This window comes from Morone saxatilis, unplaced genomic scaffold (assembly GCF_004916995.1).
Source record: "Morone saxatilis isolate NCDOM2014 unplaced genomic scaffold, NCSU_SB_2.0 Contig1, whole genome shotgun sequence".
In the NCBI taxonomy this organism is placed as follows: domain Eukaryota; kingdom Metazoa; phylum Chordata; class Actinopteri; family Moronidae; genus Morone; species Morone saxatilis.
Genome location: NW_023339651.1, coordinates 7,661,652 through 7,673,867, shown reverse-complemented (window position 1 = coordinate 7,673,867; position 12,216 = coordinate 7,661,652). Strand labels below are relative to the sequence as shown.

Here is a 12,216-nt window from a genome sequence, read left to right as displayed (position 1 = left end):
CGTCCTAGGTGTTGCAAATAAGTATTTAAAAAAAATCGCTTCAAACTAACTTTGCCATGTGAGATTAGCGACCGAAACCTCTGCACGGTGCAGAAATTCTACGATTTCAACACGTCACTTCTCGGGAGATCATGAAACAACATCGGATGTGGCTGAGGCGAGGACAAGTTGAGGAAGCTGAGGAGAGCCATCTTCACCGATGAAAGCAGCCAAGTGCCTCTTCGCCTCTCCCTTTACGCACAGGCGAGGTGAGGACGGAGAGCATCACATCAATGTAGAGAAAACACCAATGAGTCATCCGAGGTGTTGAGAGATCGCCAGCAGACGAGAGAAGCACAACTACATTTTTTTTTTTAAATCAAATTTTTTTTTTTTAAAAGAAAGACACAAAAAACAAAGCACACCATGGATGGAGAAGGAGGATCATCCGGGCTGGTCAAATCAGCCGCCGTAAAACTGTCCGAGATGGGCGAAAGAACCAAGCAGTTAGGCACCGCGATGAAGGATCCTCACCAGCAAAGACGGATCATATTAGTGATTGTTTGCGTGGCTCTCCTGCTGGACAATATGCTCTACATGGTAATCGTGCCAATTATTCCAGACTACCTTGCTGAGCTGGAGAGTGAGCAGTCAGAGCACGTCCACGTAGTGATGCACCCCAACAGTTCAGCCAACAGCACAAGCCAAGACAAAAGCATCAAGGACAATTTAGATGTCCAGATAGGAGTACTTTTTGCATCCAAAGCCATCCTGCAGCTGTTAGTTAACCCGCTGTCGGGAACTTTCATAGACCGGGTCGGATATGACCTTCCACTTTTAATTGGACTGACTGTTATGTTCGTGTCCACTTGCATATTTGCTTTCGGGGAGAACTATGCGACGCTCTTCGCGGCCAGAAGTTTGCAGGGTCTCGGGTCTGCTTTCGCGGACACCTCTGGGATCGCGATGATAGCTGACAAATACACGGAAGAGTCGGAGAGAAGCACGGCGCTGGGCATCGCTCTGGCGTTTATCTCTTTCGGGAGTCTGGTGGCGCCTCCTTTCGGGGGCATCCTGTACGAGTTCGCGGGCAAGAGGGTGCCCTTCATCGTGCTCGCCTGCATTTGCCTGGCGGACGGCTTTCTGCTGCTGACAGTGATGAAGCCGTTCTCCAACAGGACTAGAGAGAACATGCCAGTCGGCACCCCCATGTACAAACTCATGATTGACCCGTACATAGCTGTGGTGGCAGGGGCGCTGACAGTGTGCAACATCCCCCTGGCCTTTCTAGAGCCCACCATAGCCAACTGGATGGAGACCACCATGCACTCCACTCAGTGGGAGATGGGGCTCACCTGGCTCCCAGCCTTCTTCCCTCATGTCCTCGGTGTGTACATAACAGTTAAATTGGCAGCGAAGCATCCCAATTTGCAGTGGTTCTACGGAGCTTTAGGTATGGTTATCATAGGAGCGAGCTCCTGCACAGTCCCTGCATGCAAAACTTTTGGGCAGCTCATCGCCCCGTTGTGCGGCATTTGTTTTGGCATTGCGCTGGTAGACACCGCCCTGCTGCCGACACTTGCGTTTTTAGTTGACGTGCGTCATGTTTCAGTGTATGGTAGTGTTTATGCTATAGCAGATATTTCCTATTCTGTTGCATACGCTATGGGTCCTATAGTAGCCGGCCAGATAGTGCACAATCACGGGTTTGTACAACTTAATCTGGGTATGGGCCTCGTCAATGTGCTTTACGCACCAGCCCTGCTGCTGCTGCGCAACGTGTGCCAAATGAAACCGTCCTACTCGGAGAGAGATAACCTGTTAGAGGAGGCTCCGCAGGGGCTGTACGATACCATCAAGATGGAGGAGAGGAGAGCTAAAAAGAAGGGCTACAGCTCGGCAGGGAATTGCTTGCCAGTAGATGAAAATGGGTTCGACCCCTTCAGAGCACAGCGGTCCTTATCAGAAGAGTCGTCCGGTCCGGAGTACACTTAGACCGGCCGCACTCTGACCGCCCCCTCCCCCCAAAGAAACATTCCCCTGGAGAGATTTGGAGATGAGGCAGGAAGGTCCTAGTCTAGTAATTTAAAACTTTTATGTAAGTACCGATGTGCAATATAAACACCCAATCACCAAAATCATGATTGTGTGACACGTTTTCCAAAGTTTCTTTTTTTCTTCTTTTTGACTGTAATTTCATTGTGTCGAACAAGTCTATGTAGCGTTTGTCATGGACGTGTAACTGGAGTTTTGTGAGAGATTTATCAGCTACTGTTGAATTTGTGTGTATCACTCAGTGTTGTAAAATATATATAAATAGATTAATGTGCGTACAAGATTATATGGGACCAACTATAAGCAGCACATTTCTCCCCCTTACACAAAAATAGCCTATATTTTTAGTCTCTGAGGAAACTTTTTTTACTTGCACAACAAAGGCCTCATTTTGTTTTGTTGTTGTTAAAAAAAAAATCGTGCATTTGAATTTTGTAACAAGTGGGCCTGTTTGTTATTTACTTTTATTTATTTATTTGTTGTTGTTTGAAATTAAATGTATCATAATAAATGGATTTTGTACATATGTGGATATATGCACAATGTAAATTGTTAAAACGTGGACCTCTACAAAGTGTGTGTGTGTGTGTGTTCGTGTGTGTGCGTGTGTGCGCGTGTGTAAGTATGAAACATTTTGTTAAGACGTAGCTAACGAAGTCAGTCTCCTTAAGATGAACAAGTATGTATTCATTTATCAATTGTCGTTTTAATAAATCTCTGTTTTGATCCGTGTGACGGCGGTGATTTCATTCTTATTTCAGGCTTCAAAAGAATAAAAACAAAAAAAGGAATGCGGAACTATAATATATAATAATTATATAATGAATTTAGATTATAAAAAGTGATTCAAATTCCACATTAAAACACCATGGACAGGCAAATCTCATTTAGATTTCATTATGTATTAAATGAAAAATTAATAATGATTGATCCCACATGTTACGGCTCTCTCACGGTGCACAATCACGCACACACAGAAAGGACAGAGTGAGCGCACATTAGCCCTGCTATGAAAACAACAAAAAAACACATAAACGAATAAATCCAAGTGGGAAATAGTTTAGAAATTTGGCGCTACAGCTGCAAAACAGATGAATAAGTATAAGTATGAATTTATAAGTGCATCCCGTATTAAAGCCAGTCTGACAAACTCTGCAGAAAGACTTCAATCTGAACAGTAAACGCATCATAACTGTCACCTTTGTCGACCCGCAGGACCATCACAGGACTGACACTCCAAAAAGCGCCCCTCGCTCCTATTTATATATTAAAATTATTATCGGATGTGGGCAGGGGGGGTTGGGGGAGCAAGCTGTTAGATAATATGTTCCGCGAATAGATTTCGATGGGAGGAGTTTCTTGCCTCAAGGGGGTAGGTAGACGCAAACACCTTCAGCATCTTTTCCAAGGCGCGCTTTAATGTGGAGTCACAGCCGTATGGCGAAGCGAGGGGACGGGGGAGCAGCCCAGCGCCTACACAGAGCTTTACACTAATATGGGATTTCACGGTGTGGACGTGGGAGGCGATGTGAACTTCCACACACTTCTCTGACCTCTCGAGTGGTACGCCGAGCAGGTAAGGCTAACTTCTTTTCTTTTCCAAGTAATATAAAAGTGGGATATTGTGTTTATTGAGAACTTATTGTCCACTGCAGGCGCCTCCCTGGCGCACAGCGAGGAAGATTATTCATCTTAAAAACTAATTTAAGCTACTTAAAAGTACACTTTGCCCTGAAAAGTCATTTTGAAAAGTTTTTTAGTCGTTCATCGTTTAACTTGTTTTCAATCAAACCAACAGGCACCCAGTGATACAGGATTATTACAACGTTATATGTATTTTCGGCTTCAAGATATTTGAACTATTCTATTAAAATTCCTTTAAAAATTGAAACTGTACTGGAAAATAAATACAAATTGTCTCCATTTATTGGCTACAACGTTAATTTCTTTTAGGAAAATTTAAGCTTTTAAGAGAGAAACAGAGATGGAATGAGTTTCTAAGATGCACATCTCTTTGCAGTGGTGAGCGATGAGGCGCAGCTGGAATTCAAGGACATCCAGCAAATTAAATTAGGCTGCAAAATGATGAATGGAAGCCTGCTGGTTCACTTTGAGACAGCACTATGTAGCTCCATTGCTTAATAGGCCTTATTTTATTTACTGTCTTTTTTTATTTTACTTTTCTGCTCTCTTTCCCAAATGTCTTAACATGCTTCGTGCAGGGAGGGCTGAAGTCAGACCGCCTCTACAGGGTTTCCACATTATTTTCCCTTGACTGGACTGGAATTCAAAGATGCCAATCTTGGAGAAAGAGACGGCCAGAGGCCGAGACAGCCAAGTATGAAACTTGTCATTGTTTCTATAGTGAAAGTGTTTTTCTTTGCATCATTCTGTATCTTCACTTTTTAGACGGTTTTAAATAGAAAGCGCTGTCGCTGTCCGTGGTGCTGACAGCGGCAGCTTCACTTACGCTCACTGGCCGCTAGGGGTGAAAATGATGACAGGCCTTTCATCTTTTATGGGTGTAAAACTTCATTCTAGACACTAACACAGTCAGTGGTAAAGGTACATTTACTCAAGTACTGTATTTAAATTCAAATTCGAGGTATTTATACTGAGTATTTCAATTGTATGCAACTTTATTCTTCAACTCCACCACATCACAAAGGCACATATTGTACTTTTTAGTTCACTACATCTTTCTGAAAGTTTTAGTTACTGGTTACTTTTCAGATTACAAATTTGCATAGTCTTCCTGTCCAGTGAAAACTATGTATCTCCAAATTTGGTGACTCTGAGTTTGATTTTTTTCTGATAAACAGATGGATAAAGTGTTATGGGTATTGTCTTTCTTCTCAAGATGAATAAACTTTTAAAAACCTCTTTTGGATTAGCAGAGCCAAAAGCAGGGCTGTGTTTTCTCATGAAAAGCTTGTGGAAAGTCGACTTTTTAGAGATACATGGTTCTCACCATATGTTTAGCGATGCTATGCAATGCAATTGTTGTAGATTATGCCAGTCATCATTATAATTACCTTTAACAACTACAGAAGTGAAATGCAACATACACATTAATGCAACAATAGTATTAATCAGTAACAGTACATTACTGACAGTGACCAGTTTTTTCTAATTTTGCTGATAATACTCACTTACTTTCTAATGCAGTGTTTTCACAGTGTGATATTGCTACTTCTACTTAAGTAAAGGCTCTGACTACTTCTTCTACCACTGGTATTTTTTTGTGAAATCATTTAATCAACATTGAGCCAGTGGTGAATATATAATCCACCACTGGCTATAATGGAGTTTGCATTTTGTTTACTGTGTTTAATTGTTGCAGAATTAAATAAGTTTATTGTTTGTTTTTCCCGGATAACATTTTATACATATACTTACCAAAAACTAACTAAAAACATCTGCACAGTTCCTATTTCCACAGCTTATTTTATAATTCAGTAGTACTGGTCAATATTAACATGTTGGGTTACTAACATTTTGCTAATGATCATACATCAGACAGTAATCAATTTGCATTATCCATCCTTATAAAACAAGAGAGTCCCACGAGGCTATGGGGCTTGAAAACACTTGAAGCACTTAGGATGAATTATTAAGTCAGGTTCTAATATTATAAGCATCAAGAAAAGATGTGAGGGAATTACCTTATTTAACTAATGAACCCTCAGTGAATTGGGGAAAGACATAAAAATGCTGAACAGCTGCTGTCCTTTCATTACACTTTATGAGTATTTATACCAATCTGTTGTTTTTTTTTACATCAGGTGTTGCCAAAGGTCCCTGTGCCACCACTGAAACAAACCCTCGACACGTATTTGAAGTGCGTCCAACACTTGGTAAAAGAGGAGCAGTTTAAGAAAACAAAGGCGATCGTAGAGAAGTTTGGGGCTCCTGGAGGTGTTGGAGAAGTTCTACAAAAGAAGCTCTTAGAGAGGAGGGACAAGACGACCAACTGGGTAAAATCTCAGCTCTAGACGATAAAAAAACACTCTCTTTTTGCTGTAGGGGCATGAACTGGGAAAGAGATGTAAAAAAAGAGCAATATATCAATAAAGATTTTTTATTTTATTTGTTTAATGTTTCTCCTATGTAGCTTTGTTTATCACAAGTTAATTTGGAAAACTTAATACAGTTATTGCAAAATTTGAACCATTTATGATGCAGCATTTTCACTCAGCAACAGTTTTGATTAGGTTTTTTTTGTAATAATAAGGTATCGAACTTTGAATCTGATCTATTCAGTCTGAAAATAAGAATGAAAATTGCCATGGATTGTGACTCAAAGATGATACAATTCTTTAAAAAATATATAACCCATTCATAAAAGAGTTGGGAAAAGTGAAACACCTGGTGATAAAGATTTATTGGAGCCTCTGCTCATCTTTTGTTGCTTCAATGTCTCCTCCTGCGTCTGGGTGATCGGTCAGTCCACAACTCATCCAGCTCAGTGAAATCTATCACGCTCCCACTCTCACACCGACTCTCTCCCACTCTCTTTTTTCTCTTTTCATCTGGCAGTGATGCACTGTAATGGGTTTTTACTCCATTGCACACAGGTCTCAACTCTGAAAGTAATAACTTGAGTCCAAAACGCTTAAGCAACCAACATTTCTCAAAAACCGTCCCTGTGTTTTTATTTAGGTCTATGACTACTGGCTGGAGGACATGTACTTAAACAACAGGTTGGCCCTACCTGTCAACTCCAGTCCTGTCATGGTGTTTCCTAAGCAGACATTCAGAGATCATAAAGATGCCCTCAGGTATGTCCTGGACTTTTGGTTCTACTATTGTTCAAACTGACAACAAAGTGTTTGCATGAGCTGAGCGTTTAACTTTATCCACCCTCCTTCTTTAGCTGTGATACACCAGAGACTCTGATGAAGGTGTTTTTCTGAAAAGACAACTAATGTTTTACTAAAAAAAGACAGCTATTGCGAAATATAAGAGGCAATATGAAAAATATGTAACTGCAACAAAACATTTTCAGTATTGAAATTCAGTATTGAATGTTTCACAGAAAAACTAAGGGTATAAGGTTATAAGGGAATCGACAAAGAATTGGACCAATAAACAGAATCTATAGTGGTATTGGTATCTATAAAATCTTATCAATTCCCATCCCTAGTCACTCAATCAAAGTGAAAGGGCTTCTTTCACCTAACAATTACTTGGTTATTGAAACAGTTGCAGATTCATTATCTGTTGATTGACTAACTGTTTCAGTGCTGTTGACAACAATTTTTCTCTAACCTTGCTGTTACTCTGTACCTGCATTTAAAACCAACAAGCCACACAGTCATGGCACATTCTCAAAGTCATTTCTGGAAATGTAGGAAACCTAAAACTTCCACTAAAAAGCAAATTCTTTATATGACACAATAACTCCCAGAAAACACTCACCAGAGTGTTGGTTGCACATAGCTTGAAAGTGTCAAGTCTTCAAAGGCACTTGTGTAGTGGAAAACATCCACTACACAAAGGTTTAGTTTTCCAACACCATCATTAGAACCATCAACAGTACAAAGTATATCACTCTGCTCTGCAGCCACTGACAGGGTTTATGTTCTTCTCACCACAGACTTACATAAAGATCTGAATTACAGACATGAAGAAAATCACTGGCATCATCTTTTGGGCAAATCTCTGCCTGTTATTAAATGAGCCATGCTCCACCAGACATTACACCAGTCCATTCAGCCCAGTAACTCAACATTAGCTTTTGTCAGCTCGTGCTGCACTAACTGAATATTTCCAGAGCACCCCCAAGCTGGTAATCTACTGACACAGACACTTATTAGATTGGGAGTGACAGGACCAAACTCTCCACAGAGACTGCTAGTCAGGCCTCATTTACGGGTGTGGTGCACTGCGGCCGCCTCCTTTGTATTGATCTGGCTTTAAACGTAATAACACCAAGACAAATGACACACAGCATAAGACCTGGCAGGGCTCTGTGTTTTCCCTATTTGCCCACACCGCCCACTCACACATACAGGCCGGTTCTCTCTCTCTCTCACTAACACAGATAAACACACACACAGCTCGCCCACTGTATCCTAGTAATTTACCATAATGTGATTACTGTTAGTCCTCTGTGAGATGAGAGTATATCTAATTATAATCTGTTTGCTGTGTATGTGCAGTTGTTTTACGGCCAACTCTGCACCCTGTTTTTATTTATTTCAAACTTCTCACTCTTTTAAGATTTGCTGCTCGTCTCATCAGAGGAGTGTTGGAGTATAAGGCTCTCATTGATGCGTAAGTTCAACCTGCAATGGATTACCTGTCGGCTTGCATGTCCTACACCTCATCTCCACAAAGTAAAGTCAGTGAATGTAAGATGAAAAATGAAAAGAAGTATAAGTGTGTGAGTCCTCACGGGTAATTTGATGTATGTAATAATGTCTCTCAGGCGAGCGCTGCCAGTGGATTTTGCTCGAGGTCAACTTGCTGGGACTCCTCTGTGCATGGAGCAGTACTATCGCCTCTTCACCTCCTACCGCTACCCGGGGCTAAAGTCAGACGCGCTGAAGGTCCAGATGAACGCAGCCTCATCGGTGCCAGAGCACATCATCGTGGCGTGCAAGAACCAGGTCAGGACGCTGGCTCTGAGGACACTTTTCGCACCACATCACACTTCCCACTGAAGACTGTGTCCTGTCCATTTGAGGGAAAATATAAATGTAAATGTAAGGATGTTTTAATAGTGTATTCAGTTTAATAATAGATGCTGAAAGGTGAAAGTTTGTCAGTACCTCACATCAGATATAAACCAACTTGAATTGGTTTGGAGGTCTTTCTCTTACCTTTCTCTGAATTCACCACTACATGCAACAATACTAGCCTCCAGTGCAGATAAACTATTCCATCATCAGATTTCAAAGTATAGGATCTTTCTGACCATCTAAACAGGCTATAACAGATACCATCTTTGAATGTAAGGTGTTACAGATATAGGGGCTTGACCATTTGCATTCAACTGAAAAAGTCAAACCTCCACCCTACTCAACCTCACCTGCCATCAAAAGTTTGTTTTCCAGTAACAAAATAGACCAGTTTATAAAATGCTTAATTACAAACATGTCTCAAAGGACTTTAAAGTGGGTGAGCTTGCATACATTAAACAAATAAGCAGTTAATGATAAAAAATATGTAATACAGTTTTCAGAAGGGAGCAACAATATGCAAGACACAACATACTACACTGAAAAAGTAGCTCACCAACTGCCTCTTTATCATCTTACAGATGCTTTGTATACAGGGTAATATGACAATATTAGTGGGTAATCATTTGACTGATTTTATCAATAATTTACATTTCTAAATGGATATGAGAGTAAGTATGCATGGCTGCATTTTATAGTTTCAGACTGAAATAATGTGCCTTTATAAAATTTGCAATGCATCAAGTTTCTAGGGAAGTTAATCTTTCTATTTGAATATTTAAAATAACACTTTGCAATGGTCATGTTTGCATCTTATCTCCCTTTCTGAGCTACAGCAAAGCCTCATGAAAGCCGCAGGAGTTTTTTTTTTTTTCAAATTTAGAGTATGGTGGAAGCTAAATGTTGTGCTGCCATATGTGGATCATATCAACAGTTGTTCTTCAGTCACGACTGAGCAAGTTTCAACACCAAAAACTTAGTAGTAAAGTAAGAAGACATACAAGTGTACCTCTGGTCTGAACATAGTTGCTATCATTACAGACCAAAGCAGACAAAATATTAAATACTGTTTAATTAATTTGGCACAGCAAGGATAAAGATTTTAGGTAATTGGTGACCATATATATTTTTAAGATACATTCATATACATTACATGGTCCTAGTCACACATGCAAAATGTGCATTTTCTGTGTTTCTTAACTAATGGTTAAAGTCAAAACTAAAGGTTTTAATCCAGTGGTTACAAATTAAGTGGTTGTCTAGTTGAGTGTTGTGTGAGTTTGTTTCTTTAAGAGCGTACTAGCCCACTCCTGCAATCCCCTGTACCAAGCCATCCTTCGTCCAATCTGTCGATTTCCCAGAAATCCTCAATAGAGTTTTCCATAAATACATAAAACAACTACTGCCAACATCTGCAGGTCCAAGGCTACTATTTTAGATTGTGACTTTAAATTACCACAGAAAAGGGCACAGTAGGAGCTATAACATGTAAAACACTATCAATCTGCAGCACATAAGGGCCTGTCCCCATGGAGATACAGACCGTTAACTCAATTACTGTTGATTAAATCTGCCACTTCCTTGAATCAGATGTTTAACTGATTGAAGTAGGGAAGCCATATATACAGCATTCCCTGTACTATTATTGCTAGTGTCCTAATTATCTCAGATATTTATACGCTGTACCACAGTAGCAATTAACTCAGATATAAAATACTGTTAGCAGGCAAGAACATATTTAAAAAAAAAAATTTCCCTATTAAAATTGCACCAGGTGATAAAGTGGAATAGTTAAGAAACTCATGACTTCTATCATCTGTTTTTCTCACTAGTTTTTCGTGTTGGATGTAGTCGCAAACAGCAAGCAGCTCAATGAGACGGAGATCTTGTCCCAGCTGGAGAAAATCATTAAAATGGCAGAAAACGCTGAAGAGAGACTTCCTCCTTTTGGTATCCTGACCTCTGACGGGAGAACAGAATGGGCACAAGCCAGAGATGCATTAATAAAAGGTTTCAGCTCAAATATTTCTCCAACTGTTATCATTTTCAGAAGTTTGAAACAACTGTAAACAAGTTTAAGAAAAATAAACCAAGATATATCTCATCTACTTCGCTCCTCTATCCAGATCAAACCAACAGGGACTCTCTGGCCCTGATTGAGAGCTGCATGTGTGTGGTGTGTCTGGATGAGCCCAGTGGCCTGGAGCCTAGGGATACCACCAGGGCTCTGCTTATGCTGCACGGTGGCGGACGTGAGAAGAATGGGGCAAACCGCTGGTATGACAAGTCAATGCAGGTAGGACTACGTACGAGGCACTTCAAATCCTCCATGGATGTAGATTTTGGTCTATTAGCTAATCCACCTTTCCTCAGTTTGTTGTAGGAATGGATGGGGTATGTGGAGTCGTGTGCGAGCACTCGCCATTTGAGGGAATTGTTCTGGTGCAGTGCTCTGAATATGTGATGAAATACATGTAAGTCAGTCACTGAATATTGTTGTCTCAATGCATGTTGCTGAGGCCAACAGTGAAGGAAGTGGTGTTGTTGTCCTGAACAGAACAGGGAGTCCATCTAAAATGGTGAGAGCGTCCAGTATCAGAGAGCTTCCCCCTCCAAGAAGGCTGCTCTGGAAGTGTAACCCACCCATCCAAGGACACTTAGCAGCTGCTGGAGACAGATTGCAGAGGTAAGACCAACACAAACTAACACAAAACATATCAGGTAAGTCTATAGACATTCAGTCTCATGTCTTCTGTGCTTTTTCCTTCAGACTGGTGAATAACCTTGACATGGATGTTTTCAAGTTCAAAGTTTATGGGAAAGAATTCATCAAAAAACAGAAGATGAGCCCAGATGCATTCATACAAGTTGCCTTACAACTTGCATTTTTCAAGTAAAGTACTTTCATAATCTACATCTTCAAATTGTATTAAATAAATCTTAATATGATTATATATATGATATTTCAAATATGCTGATATATTGTCATGATCCCATCCGTCATATTCAGATGCAGTGGAAGGCTCGTGTCCACTTATGAGAGTGCATCCATTCGGCGTTTCCAAGAAGGTCGGGTTGATAACATTCGCTCTGCCACCCCTGAGGCCCTGGCCTTTGTGAAGTCCATGACAGATGAGAGGGCCACTTTCACCGTGAGTCATTTTTCTCACTTTGATCCCCAATTACTGAGTAACTCCCACATTACTGTTCATCACACCTGCTTAAATGAAACAGGTGCAACCCAGCCGCCTGGGCACGCCAATCCCCATTCAAACAGATGATCCCCCTGCAGATTTAATGGGTCTATGAAAAGTACATTTACTGGCTGTCTGGTTCTCTTTTTGTACGATGTGAAAAATGCCTTTTATTTAGTTTTTTCTCTAAATAATTTTTTTCATTTTTCAACAGGATTCAGAAAAAATGAAACGATTGAGGGATGCAATTAATGCCCAGACAAATTATACAATTGCAGTAAGTATTATATATATATATATAT

The 12,216-nt window shown here is 40.4% G+C and overlaps 2 protein-coding genes across 2 annotated transcripts in view; both read left to right on the top strand.

Moving 5' to 3' along the window:
• The first annotated feature begins 405 nt into the window (after window positions 1–405).
• slc18a3b (solute carrier family 18 member 3b) lies at window positions 406–1,974 on the top strand. The gene has a single exon (XM_035670790.1). The coding sequence runs from the start codon at window positions 406–408 to the stop codon at window positions 1,972–1,974; it is 1,569 nt and encodes a 522-aa protein (XP_035526683.1).
• Window positions 1,975–4,327: 2,353 nt separating this feature from the next.
• The window catches only part of LOC118333635 (choline O-acetyltransferase-like), an 11,572-nt gene continuing 3,683 nt past the window's right edge, over window positions 4,328–12,216 (top strand). Inside the window, 12 exon segments of the mRNA XM_035669372.1 lie at window positions 4,328–4,372; window positions 5,820–6,011; window positions 6,697–6,815; window positions 8,260–8,313; window positions 8,468–8,648; window positions 10,553–10,730; window positions 10,847–11,016; window positions 11,094–11,194; window positions 11,278–11,406; window positions 11,491–11,613; window positions 11,731–11,872; window positions 12,129–12,191. Of these exon segments, the coding sequence (XP_035525265.1) occupies window positions 4,328–4,372; window positions 5,820–6,011; window positions 6,697–6,815; window positions 8,260–8,313; window positions 8,468–8,648; window positions 10,553–10,730; window positions 10,847–11,016; window positions 11,094–11,194; window positions 11,278–11,406; window positions 11,491–11,613; window positions 11,731–11,872; window positions 12,129–12,191 (1,497 nt within the window).